Raw genomic sequence first — 20512 nt, 5'->3', positions numbered from 1 at the left:
CTTCTGGCCCCCTGGGTGTGTGTTGCATGGGGGGGGGGGGGATGGGGGGGGTGGATGCGAGGGCAGGATGGGCAAGTTCCAATCTGTCAGGGATCTAAGGCTGCAGATTGGAAGACTAACCCTGGCATAGCTCACTGAGAAACTGAAGGGCTCACAGCATGCCACTGGCACGATGTTTGTTGGCGTTTGGCGGTTGACGGGTGCAGTATGGGCGGTGGGGGGTGGGAAGTCTGGCCCCCCCTCTAGTGATGAGATTTGTTTAATTTCACCCTTGTGCCACAAAGACCTTTGCTTGATCCTTTGGTTTAATCAACTGTCTGCCTCACAATGTACCAGAAGCAGAATTCCCTGTACAAGGAAGTTTTCAACAAAGATTCCCATGATTATCTTTGCCCTCCATATCCATTCCATCCCATTCCAAAGACCTACATTTCATCTTGATTGAGCCGGACCACCTTTCGGATAGGCTGATCCTTAAAAGTAAGCCTGGTTGGTCGATGTCACACATTAAATCAGACCATTGGAAATCACTACTGTTAATTTGCTTAGAGTCTCTGGTGTGGTGCAATCATTACCTACCTTACTCGCCACATGTGTAGACAGGGTCAGGGGGTCAACTAGTTCTCTTTAGATTATCGAATTGGTCATGGCCTCAAAGAGCACAAGCTGCACATCAGAAATAAGTGTTAAAAAATGGAAGGCGTCGTTCCATATCGTCTATAAGTTACGTCAGGTCTAAAAATATCTAGTATAATGGGCTCCGTACAGCGAAGTGAGTTATAGTGCATTTTACTGCTCATTAGAATTTCAGTCTGACCTGAAACGTCTGTGAAGGGAATTCCCGAGGACTTCCCTGCCCACAAAGAGATCTCTCGATCAATAGGATATCTTTTAAACCTGTGAATGAGCCTTGAGCCAGTACACAGACAGGTCTGTCAGTCTCTCTCTCACTTGCTCAATCTAAATTATGAGTTTAAAACCCAAGTTAGACCTTCGTCAAGCAAGCAGCCTGTTTGTGTTGGGACTATTGAAGGTAGGCTAGCTAGGTTCAGACTTGACCTACTTTGTATCAAATAATCTAATTGTATCAATAAAAAAATTAAAAGGAACCGGATTAACCACCCTGGGGACAGTGGTAGCCGGCAGGGGGTAATGAAGTCGATTGTGTTCCTGTCGCTGTCCGTGGTGTTGAAAATACGAGTTTGGGCGCTCATGCGTTTAACCACACTTTCATAGACCAAATCAAACTATGCCTATACCCTACAGACAGCGTGACTTACTGTTATGAGCTCACAATATATCAGAACTACGACTTTTGAATTCGACCAGTTGGCAATATGACCATATTAAAACTTGTAAGCAGTGCCCATCAAGTCTGACAACAACTGATATATTTTCCGATGCCTCGAGCTTCTTGAGGGTCAGTTGCCCATCTCGGAACTCCAGCCCAGCTGTGGAACCCTGATATTTGAGCTGGCTCATCCCCGCTATCGCTACGCCGTAGATTAAAGTTCACAGACCATTAGCTATGGCGGGTAGGGGCGCGTGGAACCCCGTTGGGGGGGAAATTGTCTTTTGTGTCAGGAACGCTTTGTCCCAGTGCGGAAGCTTATCCCCGCGACGAGCGCACAATTACTTTTTAACGATTTCACGCCGGTTCATTACCGGAGCGGGCGCCTGCCGCAGAGACATATAAAAGGTAATCTGACATAATTACACACACGTGCACACTAGCACACACACACAGGCTACACTCAACACGTTCGTAGTCATCAAAGTCTCAATTCTCCCTGACTAATGGGTTTGGAAAAGCTTACCTGCATGTAAAAACAATACGTACAGTGTACCTGTGTACACTGTGTACCTGGCACCTGTCGTGCTGTCATCAAAACCGAAAATATTTTTAAATTTGCTGACTATTTAGCTCTACTAAGTTTACAAAATGTACAACGGTTTTATTCTTCTGATAAATGTGTATGTTACTTTTCATCATCTATATGAAAGACACAAATCAAAAGCCTACATGGGGGTCTCTACACAAAGGTTAAACCCAACTACTAAAACTTTGCAGTCGCACTGTCGGTGGGCCTAATGGTGTGTCTCATTCTTCAAGGGACATGAAGTTATGTCTCCTCGTTGAATCCTAGGAATGCCACGATTCGTATACGAGCCAATGTAGCGCACAAAACAAGCCTCATTACGGATCCACCGCATCTGTTCTCAGCAAAATACAAAATAAGCACATTTCTAATCATCACACAGACGTTTTGCCATATGTTCTATTTCCACCATTACGCAATCCGCATGCACGGGCACATCAATTTTTGGACAAAACTTGTGGTACAGTATGGACGTAGATTATCATGTAGCCTACTGTAGGCGTCATAAGTGTATGCAATACCTAGCCCACAATGGCCTAATATATGGAGACTCATCTGCCAAAGTCCAAACATTTTACTCTATCATTGTACAAATTAAAAAATATATAGCATCCATGGGCTATTCTAAATGTAATCCATTCATCCTGCACCTGTATCTGATTACAAGACTTCCCACGTGGTTGTAAAGACTAGGCGCTCTAGACTCATCCCTTTCCGTAGACAGCTTAATCCAATGCATAGATACTATAGACAGCCTACTGTTGTTTTCTTTTTTTTAACTTCCCATAGCTGCCCCAACCAATCAATATGGTGCAAACAGCGGATATGGCATGGGTAATGTTAGAAAATGACCTCTGGAGACATCTGTTTTTAAACTACAAGGTCTTTAAATTAATGGATTTCCCGCTGAAGAAGTCCGGGTGATCTATCTAGTAGTAGTACATTACATTTACTGTATTGAATGTTTTGTGTTACCTTCAGTTCTGATATGACCTCTTTGATCACTTTAATGTAAGATTTAACAGCGTCTTTGAAGAAAAAGATGGCAGTCATGATAGAACATGTGATTAAAGAGAAGAATTGATACATATAGGACGGCCCATCCGTCCTTGGTTATCCTGTCTGCTACTGGTCTACTGTCTAGGTTTCCAGTGGCGCACCGTGCAGTACTAAACAGGATATCCATCTAGCAACGCAAGAGCTTTCACTTGTGCACTGCTCATCCTCGACTCCGTTTACGGCATAATTTCAGCATCGGACCACATGTGTACATTGTGAGATGCGGTCAATCTGTAAATTAGTAACTTTTTTTCGTTATTTCTGAGACAAGTCACTTCAGAGATAACTGTCCATTTCAAAATAAATCTTGAATTCATAAAGGAAACGCTTCGTAGATTGAAAACGGGAATATGCGTCAAGGAGAGCAGTGGGGTATTCTCCAAGACAAATCCCAGTAGGGTCTACGAGCTGTAAAACAGCGTTTGTTGATCAAGTAATGTCAAATCGATGAGTAATACTTTTTACAGTTTGGCTATTGCGTAAAGTCGTAGTTGCGCGCAATGGCTTGGCATCCTCAAAGTCTCTCTTCTTGTGCGCGTGGCGGGAAACAGGGCGGCTGATTGAGCTCGAGCGGTTTGTTTGCGCCTTGGAACTAGGAAAATATTACATCCTTGATCCCTGCGGAATCATTCGGTGGAATTTGATTCACTTGACAGACGATAGTTGTCTGGGTATTTACAGTGGTTAAGAGATGTATTCCAGTGGAAAACATTGCCTGTTTTTTCTTTTGCTCAGAAGTATTCTGTCGGACCCCAGTCACACAAACCAGGGTGAGTAATGAAATAACAAAAACAAATAGTTTCCATGTCTTTCTCAGCAAATACAATTACAGTAGCCTATATAGCCAATGAAGCTTAATGGTAGCCTTTAACATGTTCTCTTGAAGCACAGTAAAGTTGAAAAACAAGGCTTTTTGATGCAATTTGCGTTAAAACATGATATTGTCGCGTCCCAAAATACTCGTATTATATAAAGGTTACAATAGTTGAATTGTGAAAGTGACTCATGAAGAGTAGCTCATGGAGGATTACTGTTGTTTTGTCCGATTCAGTAGTATCTATATCTGTTGTTTTATTTTCTTGAACACATTGTGTACCAATGTCTTTTCACATCATGTTCAGTGTTTTAGTTATACAGTGCATCTGGGAGTTTTGTACACGTATTGTGTATTTATAAGTTGTGTGAATATAGTAGCTCAATTTGCCTCTTTTCTGAGTCTCTCTCTCTCTCTCTCTCTCTCTCTCTCTCTCTCTCTCTCTCACACACACACACACACACACACACACACACACACACACACACACACACACACACACACACACACACACACACACACACACACACACACACACATTCTTTCACACAACATTATGACTTCCAAGTGTACACTACAGTCTTGTTTTGCCACTATCAGGGACATACTCATGAGCTCTTTTCCCTAGACTTCAGATGAGGTGGCTTCAGATGAAAGGCTTACTCATCGTCTTTGAATTAAAGTGGTGCCAGTAAGCAGTCATGAGCACTGCTGAATGTGACCAGATTGGCTCCTTCACTAAAACTCCCACACTTGCTGGTCTGCCTGAAGATGCCTGGAAGTCTGGGACAGAGCCAGATTCCAACTCTATTAGAGTGTGTCGAACATTTCCATGTACTCTCTCCTTTTTCTTGTCTAGATTGTGCCACATTTGGGCCCCAACCATTACCAAGTAATTTAGCAGAGGATTAAAATCAATTAAGACTTAAAATATTCTCAGGAGACCGGTACCTTGGTGCGGGTTGGCAGTTTTACTGCCTCCGATGAGCCCTTCCTCCATAAACTCTTATTAACCATCCGGGTCACAGACAAGTTCCTGTGGCCGCTATGGTGGACATTATTTATTTAACACCAACCTGCACTTGAATTCCTTTAATGTCTCTTTGACTCTGTACTTCTTCATTGTGCCCTTGCCCTTCAATACTGTGTGGATATTGTTACGGGACAAATGGCAGAACCCTTGAGTATGAGCAATTAACTGTTGAATCAGCTTTTCTAGTCTGGTCTTGACATTTTTCTCTGGTCCTGTTTTAAGCTGCTCTCATTAAGTCTTGTGTGCATAGCTTCTGTCTCACACCTGAGTCCTCACACAGTCCACTCTGTTCTGAACGCTGCTCTGGAAGCACAAAGTGTATGACTCATTGGACTCATCAGGCATGTGTAGCCTCTGCTCTTTTCTGGGAACCCTTACAGTTCATTCATATTAGTTTAGAAAGAGAGAGAGAAAGAGAGAGATTCTTATTTTTACAAATTCAGACTGTCTTTACAATACAGGATTAAATTATAGTAACCGAAATATCAGCACCTTATACATTACAGTTATATATATACTACTGGTTATTTTCATCTATACACTGTGTCCCCCAGCCAACAGAACAGGTGCTCAAACCCTCTTAGAATCACTGGAAAGGAGCTTCAAACAGAACCTCTGTGATAGGGGAGACGCCAGGGTGGATTTGCAGACATTACAGACAGGCCAGGCATCTGGGAGGCTGTTTCTCTCCTCTATGCCTTCCCAGCCAATCACTTTGGCCTATTTAAGGCAGCCGCGCAGAGACTTCACAGGCAGACAGAGACGAGAGCTGCCACCTCTGATGCCTCTGTGCTGATGTCTCTCTTTTCCCACAATCTTATTTGCCTGGTTGGTTTAGAATGTGACGGGCCTTAGGATTTGTCAAGAAACAGTGGCAATGGGGTCTTGGGCTGAAGAAATTCCCCAGTGTTTGTCAGTGATCAACATAATCGATGAGGGCCAGAGCCTCTTTCTCCTACACTTTCTACATACTCATTCATGTTTTTGCAAGGCAAGGCCTTTTCTTGACGAATTAACACTCAACGTTCTTTTGACTGTATTTTCTGACACATCGGAATTTCCCTTTCAACATAGGAAAAGTGGCATGGTTAGAAGATAGTCCTCCATTACACACTCCCAGACAAAGTGGGGGTCTAGACAGTGATAATAAGATTTAGCCCATCAAGTGCTTGTCTCCATTTCAGTTTTCTGTCTTGCTCTTTGTGTGTGTGTATTTGCTTGTGTGTGTTTGTGTTTATGTGTGACTGACTGGAAATGTGTGTAAAATGTGTTTATCTGTTACAGTGTGTGGGTTAGGGTAGTCCATTATTTCCTGACTCCCATGGTAGTTGAATTGAATTGTGTCTGGATGAGCACTGAGACCAAGTTCTCTACACCCTGTGATTATGTAGCATAGTACTGTTTCTCCTTTACACACATCATGTTCTCTCTCTCTCTCTCTCTCTCTCTCTCTCTCTCTCTCTCTCTCTCTCTCTCTCTCTCTCTCTCTCTCTCTCTCTCTCTCTCTCTCTCTATCTCTCTCTTTTGCATGCAGTGGAACTCCATTATAATTCCAACCTACATTGCTGGTGAAACTATAGCCAGAGTAAACATTGAAACTGCTCTTCGAGCCTCGGAGAGTATCTTTATACTTGAACCATTAGGCAAGACCGTACAGGCTCACTGGAGCCTATTGTGGTGGAAAGTGGTGTCCTCTGTGAAGTTGCAGGTCTCTCATGTTTTATGTGGACTGCAGGAGAGGGACATGCTTTATTGATAGAGACTGCAATTAACTGGCTCTGTGGAGACAAAGGAAATTGCACATTCATCATACCAAACTGGTTTAGGGGGCTTACCAAGGGTCTGATAATGGTTCTCTTCATGTACAGACTGTGACTGGGGTACAGAGGGCCATAGCTGGAAAAACACATATTTATGCACATGTCCACACACGTTTGCATTGCCATTCTTGTGGGGAGTCACAATTCAATCCCATTCAAAATCTGCAAAACTTGCAAACGCATGCATCAAATCTACCCTCAAAGGCATAAGCCACTCAGGTGATGGTGGACATTCCCATAAGAATGGTGATACTTTGTAAAAAGATTAATATTAATAAGAGAGAGACAATTCCAGGAGTACTTTTGTAAAATGTGCATACATCTTAAGTAACATATGAATATGTGTTTGGTTGTCTGGTGTTTTAATGTGACATTCCATTCCTGTTAATTACAGTAATATACTTGTCACTCCTGATCAAGGTTTGTTACTGAGATTAAGTCTAGGTCTAGTGCTTGTCTCTCTTTCACGGTTAGATGTTTGGATGTTCTTATAACAGACCTAATTCACTGGTAAATGTACACAAGTGTCCTTGAACTGTCTCGTCTGTGTTGACAAGTTGATAACTATTGTTTGCTGTCTTTCCTTTGCCCTTCTTCTCTCCGTCTGCCTTTCTTAATACCTTACCTTACCTCCCCCTCTCCCTCCCCTTCGCCTCTCTCTTTGGCTCTCGGTTCCCTCCCTCCCTCCCTCCGTCTCTCTTTCTTTTTCTGCCCTTTGTTCTTTCCCATGTCCTATCTCTTGCCAACCTCTTGCCATACACCCCCTTTCCTTCTATCTATTCATCCCCCCACTCTCTCTCTGCAGTTGTTCTGTTGGACACCACGGCAGTCCTAGGGGAGCTGGACTGGAGGACCTACCCAGTAAATGGGGTAAGATAAGCCACCAATTTATCGCTGGTTCTCTTCTTGCCTCTAAGAACACACATGGCAAGTCTCTGACAATGTTAAAACCATATTTGAATTAAAACAGTTATTTCAATGATAAATCAGTGTTTAAAACTCCCTCAAAGGTGTGACTTAAAGAGTATTGATAACTTTAATGTCTGATCAACCTTCTTATTAAACATGTTTAAAGAGCAGAGACTGAGAGAATTACATTTGTACACACTGTGGGTCCAGCACACTGGCGATGTATCAGACCTCAGATTGTGCTCTTTCCAGTCTGGGCTGTGTCTAGTCCTGACATCACGAGCAGTCAAATGGCACCACAGCTAGAATGATCAAAGGACATTTCCGTCAAACAAAATTTGGAAGCAACAAGTGTCCTCACGTGTCATAACCAGCTTGGATGTGATTTTATACAAATATCAGGAGTATTTGTTTTTCATCTGGTGCAAAATATCAGAATATACCAAAATTGGGGTTCAATGTGAGTAGTCAGAATGCAAGACTAAGGCCTTGTATTATGTGAATGAAGTTATCGCTGTCAGTCAATATGACAAAGATGTGTTGCCAGCCAAAATACCAATATTGAGATACCTGCGTCCGTTCTCTTCTCCTAACCCTAACCCCTGGGGTGGCCTGCGCAGATTGCTGTTAGGAACACTGAACGGCTTTCATTAGCAGAGAAGAAAACATAACGCTACCCACCTCCACACCCAATCAATAATTCATTTCAGAACAACGCTTTTTTTTCATGCCTTTGCTCTCTCCCCGTCTTCCTGACAACTCAGTGTCATGTTGATCAGAACCTCCCACCCCAGCTGGCATTTGTGTGTTTGTTTGTTTTTGTGTGAGTTTGGTGTGAATTTGTGCATTTGTGTGTGTGTGTGTAGTACTTACTGAGCCTGCACACAAACCACATGCTGTGTGTGGGGCCCTGCAGATGCTAGTGGACCACTGACTAGAGTGAAAAAATATAACATTATTATTAGACAAGACAAATTTAAGACATTTTATTAGGGAGTCAGGTGGCTGAGCGGTGAGGGAATCGGGCTAGTAATCCGAAGGTTGCCAGTTCGCTTCCCGGTCATGCCAACTGACGTTGTGTCCTTGGGCAAGGCACTTCACCCTACTTGCCTCGGGGGAATGTCCCTGTACTTACTGTAAGTCGCTCTGGATAAGAGCGTCTGCTAAATGACTAAATGTAAATGTATTAGAGAATTTGGGACATGATTAGTATAACAAAGACAGACCAAAAAAACACACATGCTGTTGCCTGCCATTGGACATCAACCAAAAGTAATTCTTCAAATTCAAAACGGGGTCTTCCTCCTTTTCTACACCCCCCACCACCTCCTATCTCTCCTCAGCCTCCTCCTTTCGCCCCTCCTCTTCTTCCCCTCTCACTCCTTCTGTTAATATCTCCACTTTAGCCGTCTGTTCCAGTGATGAACATGATGGATGTTCGTGTCTGTGCCTGGATCGATCTTTATGATGTGTTGTATGTGGAGGGAGGGAGTGAATCCATCACTGTGACTGAGAGGGCCTGTTCAGAGTCATAATAAGACTCTAATAATACCCTTGAACCTCACTCTGCCATGCTTCTTCGGTTAGCCTGCAGAACTAAAGCCTAGCCCTAGGCAGAGATTCCCAAATCCCGATGTCCACACAGCTCTCAGACGCCGCTGTCAGCCCCACATTGAGAAAAACATCATAGTCTTTTAATTCAGCATATCTAAAGAGACAAAAACATGTTACTTCATCAGTGTTTCAATCTTTGGCTTTCATGACAGAAACTGCTGAAAACAACCCTCTCACTAAGAACACTGTCTGTCTCTGATGTGGCTCCTGAAGAAGGACGTTTTACTGAAGTTTGGCCTTGGTAGGCTTTTATCCACCACTTCAATTAGACTGTTTGAGATGCCGTCGTCCTGTATTAAAGCATTCCAATTAGCAACAGGACCAGTATGGCCGTGCATTTCCATTCAGAAAATTTGCTCTTTGGACTTTCTCTAACTTTCTCAAACCCTATACCTAGGGCAAGACTGTCAATTCCTTGGACTAAGTTCTCAATGTGTCATTTCAGTAGACTCTCGATGTTATCTTTTATCCTGAGATGTAAAAACTAAGGGATGATGAAAAGGTAATATAGGACTAAAAGAGGATATGTGACGAAGATGACCTGAGGGCAGAGAGATAGCGCCAGGAAACGTTGACCACGCTCAATGAGATCTGCCTGTTGTAATTGGAATTTTGTGATTAAAATTGTTATTCAAACACCTGGAGAAATGTTGGGAGGGACTGGGATCAGATAAGACATGTGGAATGAGAATCGTGAGGCGGGTTTGTTTTCTAAGAGGCGAGATGCAGGAGATTATGCTGTGTTACCGGAGGATCCATCTTGCTGATGCAGATCTAGAATGACTAGTAAACTCTTGATTTGGCTGTCAATCGAGCGCCAAACCCAGTGGTTGTGCCCTTAAGCAAAGTACTTAAAGCTGGACTGTTACCATTGTGTGTGAGTGAAAATTATTTATTTATATTTTTTGCACGATGGACCAATAAAGTCTTGTTAGTCTGTTACCTTGTATATCTATTACCTTATAAAAGTATTTAACACAATAGTCTGCGGTGGACATGACTGCTAATCTATCTGAGCTCTACTTTGATACCCTCTCAAAATGACACAGCACTTGTAGATCCAACAATGTATATTAAATGAGACATTAAATAACAATGATTGATTAATAATTTCACCCCTCTTGTCTCACCCCTCAGGTCTCATGAAGCTAATTTAGATTGCTTAATTAATATTACCGTAACACTATTGGCTTACTCAAGGTTAATGTGTATTTAATTATTTATATATAAAACACTCAACCTTAACGGTGTTTTAATTTCCTTGAAGCTAACTTAGCCTTTCTTCCCAGCAAGTAAGAAGGTCAACTTTTTTTTACTCTGGGATCATTACAGGTTGGACAGTTAGCACTGTGTGTGTGTGTCTCTTTCTATCTGTGTGTGTCTGTCTGACTGTCTGTAAGAAGTGTTGAGGCCAGAGGGCTCTTACTCTGGCAGCATTAAACAGACAAGGGGCTGCCTGCCTGCCTGGTTGACAGTAACAGACGGAAGACAAGACGTGTCAGACATTGGGGCATAGTGAGAAGACACACTTGGCTACACACACACACACACTCACACACACACACACATACACACACTTGCATGCATAGACTGCTCCCAAATGGCCCAGACCTCTTATCTATTGAGTGACAATGAAATTTATCAAGAACAAGACGTGGCCTGCTGGCGGAGCAGACAGAGAGGCAGTGCTTCCAGGAGATTGATCCCCCCCCGTTGTCTCCCTCTCATGCTCCTCTTCCTGTGGGCTCCGCTCCCACGTCTGAGGCCCGTCGCCAGCTCAATACCATGTGTGATGCTATTCGCACTCACTGATTTGGGAGTCATCCATCACCCGTTTTTATCAGGCGCTCTTCTCAGTTGCACCATCTTATCCCAGGCAGTTCCTCAGCAGGTATATGATACCTTTGTTTCCTCTGAGGTAGGATTTCATAGAAGGCTCCCTATAACCCTCCATTTGCTCTTCTCCCACTCAGTTTTGTGCGGGATGACATGTTGCCCCCACCTCCCCTCACCTGCCCCTGTCAGTTTATCCAAACCACTAGAAACACTAATAACAACCTCGTCCAACGTCTCCCTGACAGATATCTGAACATTTCAACATGACCGTTTCACCCACCTTACTTCCATTCAGACAGTTACAGTATTTGAATAGTTTGAACAGGTTGTCAAAGCCAAGGCAAGGAATCCAGGAAACCCCTATATTTGTATTTTCATTTTCATTTTTTCATTTTTGTCGAATGAGGGGTTGATTCTTCAACTCTAAAATTGACCTGGACTCACACTACAAGTCCCGATTGAACTCCACACGTAGAGAGGCTCTGTCAATATGTGTCATGGTCTTTTGAACAGTGGTAACTCCTCTGTTCAGCTCACCTTCAGAGCTGAACAGACAGTCCTGGCTGATGTAAGAGTTGTGTAAACGACAGTAAGAGAAACTCTGCCTATCTCAGGTCTGCCTGGCTAGAGACAAGGTGTGTATATGTGTGAGACGTCACACTCTCAAGCTGTGTGAGGGATCCATTGCAGACATTCTGTTTGACAACACCCACTGATACCTCCCCTCTTACGGTTTATGCAGTGTTGATTAATATTCAATATTTAATCAATATTGTAAAACAGTAAATTACTTTGGTCGGTAAATTGTTCACTAAGTTTTTCCGGCCTCTCCTCACACAAACTCATTCTCAATTCTCCTTCTTCCCTCTGTCTGTTGTTCCTACCTTCCTGCATCTGTAGTGGGATGCCATCACAGAGATGGATGAGCAGAACCGCCCCATCCATACCTTCCAAGTTTGTCATGTGATGGAGCCCAACCAGAACAATTGGCTCCGGTCAGGCTGGATCCAGCGCCAAGCAGCCCAGAAGGTGTGTGCCCTCCCTTGTCCAAACACATCCATATTCCTGCCTTTAATTTTCCCTTTTTAATGCATACAGCTAGCTTGTTCGGGGGCACAGCTGTGACATAGCAAGCACCATGCGAGCCACATAGGATGTCTGTTATTATCTACGTATTTGATCACATACACTGACAGCATCCTTGAGCGTTTTTGAAACATACACTTTGCTTTTCGCCATCTTTGAGGTGTGCGTGATTGGTTCTGGTTCTGTGCAGGTGTACGTGGAGATGCGCTTCACGCTGCGAGACTGTAACTCCATCCCCTGGGTGCCTGGGACCTGCAAGGAGACTTTTAACCTCTTCTACCTGCAGACCGACGAACCGCACGCCTCTGGAACTCGCTTCCGTCCAGTTGAATACGCCAAGGTTTGTTTGGTTGATGTGCTCTATAGATTATGTTTCATTGATTGATTGATCTCTGCTAGAGCCAGATCTCAGAGAGTGAAAAAAGACAAACATGATTCTTGTCCTAGGGGTTTTCAATGAGGCAGGGTTTTTAGCAGAAAGTCTGCTTAAAATGAAGTGATTAAGCCCACTAATAATGTAATCATCATGTCTTCAAATAATGTAATTACAGCATAATGAATGGTTCTGATTGACACAGAATGAAAACAGTATTGTTGATGCGGTTTCTCATCAAAGGTGGACACCATAGCAGCGGATGAGAGTTTCACACAGACGGACCTGGGGGACCGGGTGCTGCGCCTCAACACTGAGGTCCGCGAGGTCGGCCCCGTGACCCGGAAGGGCTTCTACCTGGCCTTCCAAGATGTGGGCGCCTGCATCGCCCTGGTGTCCGTCCGAGTCTTCTACAAGCGTTGCCCTTCCACGCTACGCAACCTGGCTGCATTCCCTGACACCGTGCCCCAGCTGGACTCCTCCTCGCTGGTGGAGGTCCGCGGGGCGTGCGTGGAAAATGCAGAGGAGCGAGACACGCCTAAGCTGTACTGCGGCGCCGACGGTGATTGGCTGGTGCCCCTCGGGAGGTGTGTCTGCAGCATAGGGCACGAGGAGATGGATGGATACTGTAAAGGTGAGGAGAGGTGAATGTGGTCGATTGTGGTGACTGTATGTAGCCTGTGTATGTTAGATGAATGGATGAATGGATGTGTTTCAGTTGTGGTATGTTTTGGTCTTGTTTACCGACTGGTTTTTCTGTTCACTGTCGCCAGGTCTGGCCTCCTTTGCTTGCCTTGCGCCAGCCGGTTCTTCATTTCTGAGTTTCAAATATGTTGTGAAGCCTTAACTGTAAGGATTCTAAGCATTACATAACGTTTTGGCATGTTTTTACTTCGGAGATGCAGTGTTTCTCGTAAAGAAATACATTTTGTTAGTCATAGAACACATCATTGGAATTCCTAAACTACGGTACTGTAATCATAGATGTTGAATAGTTAACCTTAACATTCATCCAAATGCCCATATTGGGATTTTTCTGATAACTCCTAATGTACTACAAAGTGTATACTGTACTACCATGTGCCTATCAATAACCAACCATACTTCTTTATATAACCTTTGTATAAACAAAGGAAACAGCCTTCAAAAATGGCAAATCTCAAAGTCCTAACACTTGGCACTGGTTCTATACAGTGTTGCTTACACAGCAACTGCGGGCATCTCAGCCTGTTCTACAGTAACTACGCTGTTAGTGTAGGAGAAGGTGCTCTCAGCAGGAGCCTCTGCTCTGCTGCAGCCATAGTGAATCTGTAAGTAGCTGCTAGAGCATTCTGACTGAGGGAGGGAGCAGAGGAGGAGGCATTGCATCAGATACTGTAGACAGACAGGTCTCAAGGGCCCCGCCGTCAACTGCAGAGTTTGAGATCTCAATCCCCATCCTCTTGCTTTCTCTCTACTCCTCCCTGCCTCTCTCCCTTCCTCAATATCAACTCCCTGCCTCTCTCCCTTCCTCAATATCAACTCCCTGCCTCTCTCCCTTCCTCAATATCCGTTCCCTGCCTCCTGTCTCCTCGGTCATTCAGCTCAACCTCTCTCCCTCTCCTCCTTCTTCCTTCCATCATTTCTCCCTTTCTCCTCACCCTTGCCTTTTCCACGGGCTCTTTGGTTCCCCCGTCCTCCTCCTTTCTCTCCTCTCTCGTTCCTCCCCCTCCTCCATACCCCTGTATTCAGATATCTTGGACTTCAGTGAACTTAAAAGATGCAGCGTCCTTTGACTGGTGACTCATGTTGACTTGGTGAATTGGTGACTCATAACCTCTACTATACGTTGAGAGCGCCTGGAACATCCTCTCAGGGGTCCTTGTCACAAATTTGAAGAAAAGAAATGTCGACCTAAAGACATTTTAAACACCTCTTCAGTAACACAACATTGTAATTTCAGGAATCCTGGCCTTTCTATGTGTTTCTGTGTATCCTTTCTGTGGGCTATATTTTTCTTTTCATTTCTGTACTACAAATACAATCTCAGTGGTGTCCCCGGAATCCCTAGCTGTAGGCCCAACCGTAGCTTTCAGAATACATGAACAGGTAGTCACTGGAGTGCATTGCTGAATTCTTCTGGGGGGGATCAATCTTCCTTCACTTGAATCCTTTTCGTTTGATTATATGCACAACTGGTGCTTCCTCTGGGGTATTTGTATGTTTGGTCTGAGCTTTTAAACCAGAGCTCTTTAAGCGACAGTTCTATAGCTCTTAAAGTCTCACAAACATCCTCAGGCAAAACGCACACCCATAATACAATTTGTAAAGAAACTTTGCTTGGCCAATCAGCCAAACTGCTTTCAAACACGAAGCGTAAACCGTGGAGGAGAAAAGTTTTATTGGCGACTTCTTCTTTGTTCTAGATTGTATTTGGCCTAATTTTCTCCATTGCACCGTACAGAGGCTAGCCGGCTAATTGCCTCCATTTGTTAGCTTCACAGCTAATTTAGCAGGCTGTGTCTCTTCCCTAAACCTTCTAACCTCCACTCTCATCCTCACTGCTGAGCAGGTCCTCAGTAATTAAGGCAGGTGCTAAATTGAGCCGCTCTGCATGTTAACAAGCAAAGTTTACCGCCGCGATACTTTGTTTACTGTCAGCTAAATATCTTTACAAATGTCTCTGCCGGTCCATTTTGTTGCCTGGATCCCACCAATGGTGGGTAGGAGAGCAGATTTTTTGGGCCATCATGAAAGTAAGATTCATCTTTCACTTGCACATCACGTCTTCCCCCCCCCCCCCCCCCCACACACACACACACACCCTTCCGCCCCACAAACCCAACTCTCTTTTCCTCACTCTGTCACATAGCCTCTCTCTCTACTCTGCCATTTTCATCCTAGTCCCACAGTGTGCCCAATGTTGCTGTCTTTTATCTAACAGTTCAAATGGTGTATTGCTTTAAACAGCAGCCTGAAATGACTTCATACACTTCCTCCTCCAAGTCATGTCCCAATTGGGATAGATGATCGTCATCACCTTTGGTATTGGTAAGCCGAGCAGTTTAAGCCCTGTAACAGATTTGTCTCTCCAAGGTGTTGTAGCTCAAGTAAGGCTGTTATTTTAGTTACAATTCAATCAGACTCAGCAGGTGATTCAAAGTCACTTTTCTGCAGAGTCATAAGTAGTGTAAGCTGTGATAGCTGTTCTCCAGGGCTAGGCAAAGGATGTCCCCATGGCTGTGTTGAGGTTTTTGTGTGTGTAGGTGTAGGTGTGTGTGTGCGCATGAGTGTGTCTGTATTTTGCTTGAAGAGTTGATGTCTAAATTTAAACTCAGTGTTGCCGCAGTAACTCCAGTTTGTTGTAGAGTGCGACACATCTATCCTCTGTCTGAGGAGCGTACACTAGTCTGCTGAACATCGTCTACCAAAACTCAGCTTCAAGTGCATCTTATGAATATTCATATATGATGATATGATTACAAGTCTCCAAGCTGCAGCTCTTCTTGCTTGTTTGAAATGAGATAGAAACAAGCAAGGCTCCCTGTAGGGGGGTGTAGGTGGGGGGAGAACACAATTACCATCTACTGATGTGTGAACAGTCACTGGTGAACACAAATTCTCCAGTGTGGATGTGAAACCCTGAAAATCAAGGAAGGGATGAACTTTCAATATTGTGTGTGGATATTGGTTTACTTTACCCACTAGGATTGAGCAAGAGCATCTGTGAAATTGCACAAGCAGCCATTGTCTGTTTATCTACTCTTAACATCATCTATAGCCACTACATCTTTCCCCTGGAACGAGGGACCTTCCCGCCTGGAACTCCACCACAAGGATAAGGATCTAATTTGAGTTCCGGAGAGCAACAAGCAGGATTTAAAGAGGAGCTTGCTCCTCAAAAATAAAGAGGATCTTGCTCTTGTTTATAATGCAGCAGCCCTGAGATGGGCGTTAAGAGACAGGATGCTCTTTACGCCCAAGGAGGAGTTTACGTCCAAGTCTCCGTGGAAAAGGTGAAGGCCAATTTGCTGTTGAGATGTACAGTACAGTTTGCAAGTGGTTGCAGCAAGTTTGCCCCGTGAACTTGCGATGACTTCTGCTTTCTCCTCGTTTTCATTTTCGAGAGCGGCTTCAAAGGCTACCATGATCAAAGCTGTCTGAGGCAGCAGGGAGAGGGGGTGAAAAAAGAAGAAGCGAGCTCCCAAACGTACGCGCAGCTCGCTGCAAACACGTCCAACTCCACCATCCCCCAAACAAAGGAAACATCTTCTCTTATCTAATCCAGTTTTTTTCTCACCACCAATAACATTCCGCCACACTATTTTGACCTCTCAATCCACATCCTTCTTTCTTTTTTTTCCTACAAATCTCTTGGCATCAGCCGTGAAGATATAATAGACTGGTTATATCATGACCTAGATAAAGTATCACAAGCGTAACGCAATTTGTTTCATGGCTTTTTGTCATGGTGCTTCTTCAGAAAGGGGGAGAGGGGTTGTGGAGGAGGTCTAAGAGAATCACTTTTTTGTATCTCATCTTGTGTGCCTGTTATTCGATGAAGGGATGTCTCAATCAAAGTAGGCAGATGAAAGCGGTGCCAGGATACCACGAACCGTGAACAATGTGCTTGTTTTCAATTACACCAAAGCTTTGATACTCTATTTACACAGTTTTTTCTTGTCAAAATATCCTTAGTTACTAAAAGGATATGTTACAGAGAAAATACCTTGATGTCAGTACTACAGGGGGGATGTTTTGTTGGACATGAACCTCTTAACCTGTGGTAACCTGTGGCAACCAGGTCTGTCTGACCCAATGCAATTGAGATGTTTTACTGTGAAAACTGTACTGTAGGTTGGTTGGATATAATAAAACAGGTCTGGCCTTCATTTTATTTTGTGTTCATTTTTTATGGGACGGCTTTCATGAGACAGGCTTCTTTGTAATGTTAGACATGAAAGACACTGTCGAATTTAATTGACTCCTGAGGGCCTCACATTTGCCATGTATGAGTTAGTTTGTTTCCTTTTGTTATGCTCTTTAACTCCAATCACATTGTTTGTGCAGATTAATTTGCGTTATTAAAACATGTGGGATGATAAAAAGAAAAATGATGACAGGAGAAGGATGTTGATAGAAGTGTCACAAGTTTAGACAGGCTGAAAACATGACCAGAATGTGAGATGCTGTCACATACTGCCCGCATCGGGAAATATACTAATTCTGCCCTCATTATAATCACACATCACACAATAATTACCAGGCTCTTAACTCACCATTGTACTGTATGACTGTTTGCTTTCGGCCAAAAGAGAATCAATTATGTGTTGTTATCTTGTTTGAAAGAACCCTAACCTGTACGTAAGCAGACAGACAGGATTGAGCCTCTGTTCTCGTAGATGCCAGCCTGTATCTGACGCTTGGCCGGAGCATCGCTTATTCTCTCTGAACCGACCATCTGCATATCAAAGCAAGGAGACCAGGGTAAACATCATATCTGCGTTTCCATCTGCTCCTGCCTACAGTCTACAGCTAAGCCCTGGTGAACCTGCTTTTCTCAGCTCTGTTTACGAATGATTGGTTGTTTATCAACCTGGCAGCACGTCTTTCTGTCATGTCTTGGTTAAGGAGGGGATGGAGAGTGCAGCACCAGGGCTACGTGTCTAGTTGTGGTGGGAAGTTTAAAGGTTTAAGTAAGGGAAAGACCAACTGTTCGTTGTAAGCTAATTTGATATAGGGTCTATCATAGACTCTCTACAAAGAAGACTTCTGTTGGCTCTATCAGTCAGGTTAGAGGCTGGAAAGAAGAAAGGGTAGCATCTGTTGGGCTTACTAGGCTATTTGTTAAGTCCAGAGAGAGGGATATAAAGAAGGTTTGTAATAAAAATGCTTATCATCTTCAAAGGAGACACAAAGCTTTCGCACTCTGCCAGGAGCACCACGCAGGTGAATTGAGAGATGCTATCAGATGGTTTTGTATGGAGGCCATGAACCAAATGGAAAGGCAGTCACAATTCAGTCTCTTACACTCTTATCTCTCTCTCTCTCTCTCTCTCTCTCTCTCTCTCTCTCTCTCTCTCTCTCTCTCTCTCTCTCTCTCTCTCTCTCTCTCTCTCTCTCTCTCTATCTCTCTGTCTCTCTGTCTCTCTGTCTCTCTCTCTCCTTCTTTCTCTATCTCCTTCTGTCTCTCTCTCTCTCTCTCTCTCCGTATCTCTCTTTTACTCTTGCTCCGTCTCTATTTTATTATTTATTTATTTGACTTCTGTCTGTCTCACATACTGTTACGCATCCTTGGTGGTAGGTGGCTCTCACCTATACATCTGTTTCCTGGATGTGAACCGTAGCAAAAATAATACTGAATTGAAACACTGTGTCAAAGTGTCAACTTGCGACCACTGTGGTTCTCCCTGACTCTACAAAATTCAGTGCTCACCAAACCACCCAATCACTTTCCCCTATGGAGTCTTTTGGTAGTTTTGTCTCTAAGTCTGTTTTCAATGTCTTGCTGCAAAACAATTTTCCTCTGGGGACAAATAAAGTTGACTTTGAAATAAAGTTGACAGACAGCATCATACTGTAGTAGGCCACTTGAATGTACTGTCTCTTGTCCTTCTATCTTACATTTTAAAATGAGACTTGGATCTTTGTGTCGATATAGTCTGCTGGTAGCTATGTAATCACATTTCTATCCCATCCATCCATCACCCATTCCCCATCCCCTTACTGCCTAAAGGGAGACCACACCTGATAAATCTGGAGGATTATGACGCTGTGCAGGAGGAAAGGGCTCTTTTACAGAAACATTCACTTCTCTCTTACATCCGTAAACTAATTAATAGCAGAATATATCCAGTTTTTTTTAGGGAAAGGTTTTTGCTCAAGAGCCTGTAGCTGGGAGAAACAGCTGAGTTCAGAGAAAAGTTAAATGACTTGTGAACTCTTGCATGGCAACAGAGGATTAAGCTACTATGGAAGATCAATTTCAAAGCAGAGCAGGGTGAAATGTTACTGAATGTACAGTATATGAATGTGAGTGTTATGTCATCTTGGTAACCTCCAGATTATCTTGGGCCCATTGAAGGCCATTCGATGTAGAAAGTCTTCCCTGTTCACTGGACAGAGGATGCGAACGCCTAGAAGACTCCTGGAAAGGTTCCGTGAATTTTCCATGGGGTTTTAAAAGTGTCATTTTTTTGGCATGCACTGCATGCACTGTACACACTTCTATCACATAAGCTGTTATTTCCTACACTCATATACAGACGATTTTTTGAATCTTAGCATCTTTATTTGACTCATGATATCCTGTCTTTGTGCTATACCCACTTCTTTTGAAACAAGCATTGAAATACTTGATTTGGGCCATTTGTTTTAATACAAATAAAATACTTATACTTAAAAATAAGCTTTCAACATTTGCCTTCAGACATTCAAAGTGTCTCTCTGGAAATTATTATTACGTAAATACACATACTATACTGCACAATACAGTCTGACCCCTAGGAATGGTAGTTATCTGACTTTTTCCAGTCACTTCTCAGGAGCTTCCTGACAGATTAAGATGTTGTGACCCTGGCCAGTCTGCCAAGTCCCTCACCTGTTTGGATACCTGGGAACTCATTAGTAATAACCCTCACCTCTGTCTTTCAATATCTTTTAGCTCTCTTTCCCCCTCACTCTCTCTTTCTCTCTCTGTTTGCTTGCTGTCCTTCAATCCCTCTCTTCCTCTTTTTTTGTGAGTCAACTGTTCTTGGCTGTGAACTGAGTACTAATTATTCACTGTTTAACCCCAAACACCTGGTCTCTCTGGTGAGTAATTATCGCCAAACTCAGAGCCATAAACTCACCACGATATGTTTACTCCTTATGGAAAAGCTGTGTTTGAAACGGTTTATCGGTTTGTTTGAAGTGTGTATGCTTGCATGTAGATGGGCTACCACCCCTGTGCTTGTGGATGCATTTACATTTACATTTTAGTCATTTAGCAGACGCTCTTATCCAGAGCGACTTACAGTAAGTACAGGGACATTCCCCCGAGGCAAGTAGGGTGAAGTGCCTTGCCCAAGGACACAACGTCATTTGGTTTGCATAGCCGGGAATCGAACT

The 20512-nt window shown here is 43.5% G+C and overlaps 1 protein-coding gene across 1 annotated transcript in view; it reads left to right on the top strand.

The window, feature by feature from the left end:
- The first annotated feature begins 3041 nt into the window (after positions 1-3041).
- LOC134007140 (ephrin type-A receptor 6-like) overlaps positions 3042-20512 on the top strand; it is a 35608-nt gene continuing 18137 nt past the window's right edge. Inside the window, exons 1-5 of the mRNA XM_062446334.1 lie at positions 3042-3709; positions 7412-7476; positions 11866-11994; positions 12242-12391; positions 12668-13058. Of these exons, the coding sequence (XP_062302318.1) occupies positions 3631-3709; positions 7412-7476; positions 11866-11994; positions 12242-12391; positions 12668-13058 (814 nt within the window). The 5' untranslated portion in view covers positions 3042-3630. The remainder of the gene's footprint in view (positions 3710-7411; positions 7477-11865; positions 11995-12241; positions 12392-12667; positions 13059-20512) is intronic.

This window comes from Osmerus eperlanus, chromosome 21 (genome assembly GCF_963692335.1).
Source record: "Osmerus eperlanus chromosome 21, fOsmEpe2.1, whole genome shotgun sequence".
Taxonomy (NCBI): Eukaryota; Metazoa; Chordata; class Actinopteri; order Osmeriformes; family Osmeridae; genus Osmerus; species Osmerus eperlanus.
Note: the sequence above shows the minus strand (reverse complement) of the source record. Positions and strands in the feature narration are given on the sequence as shown.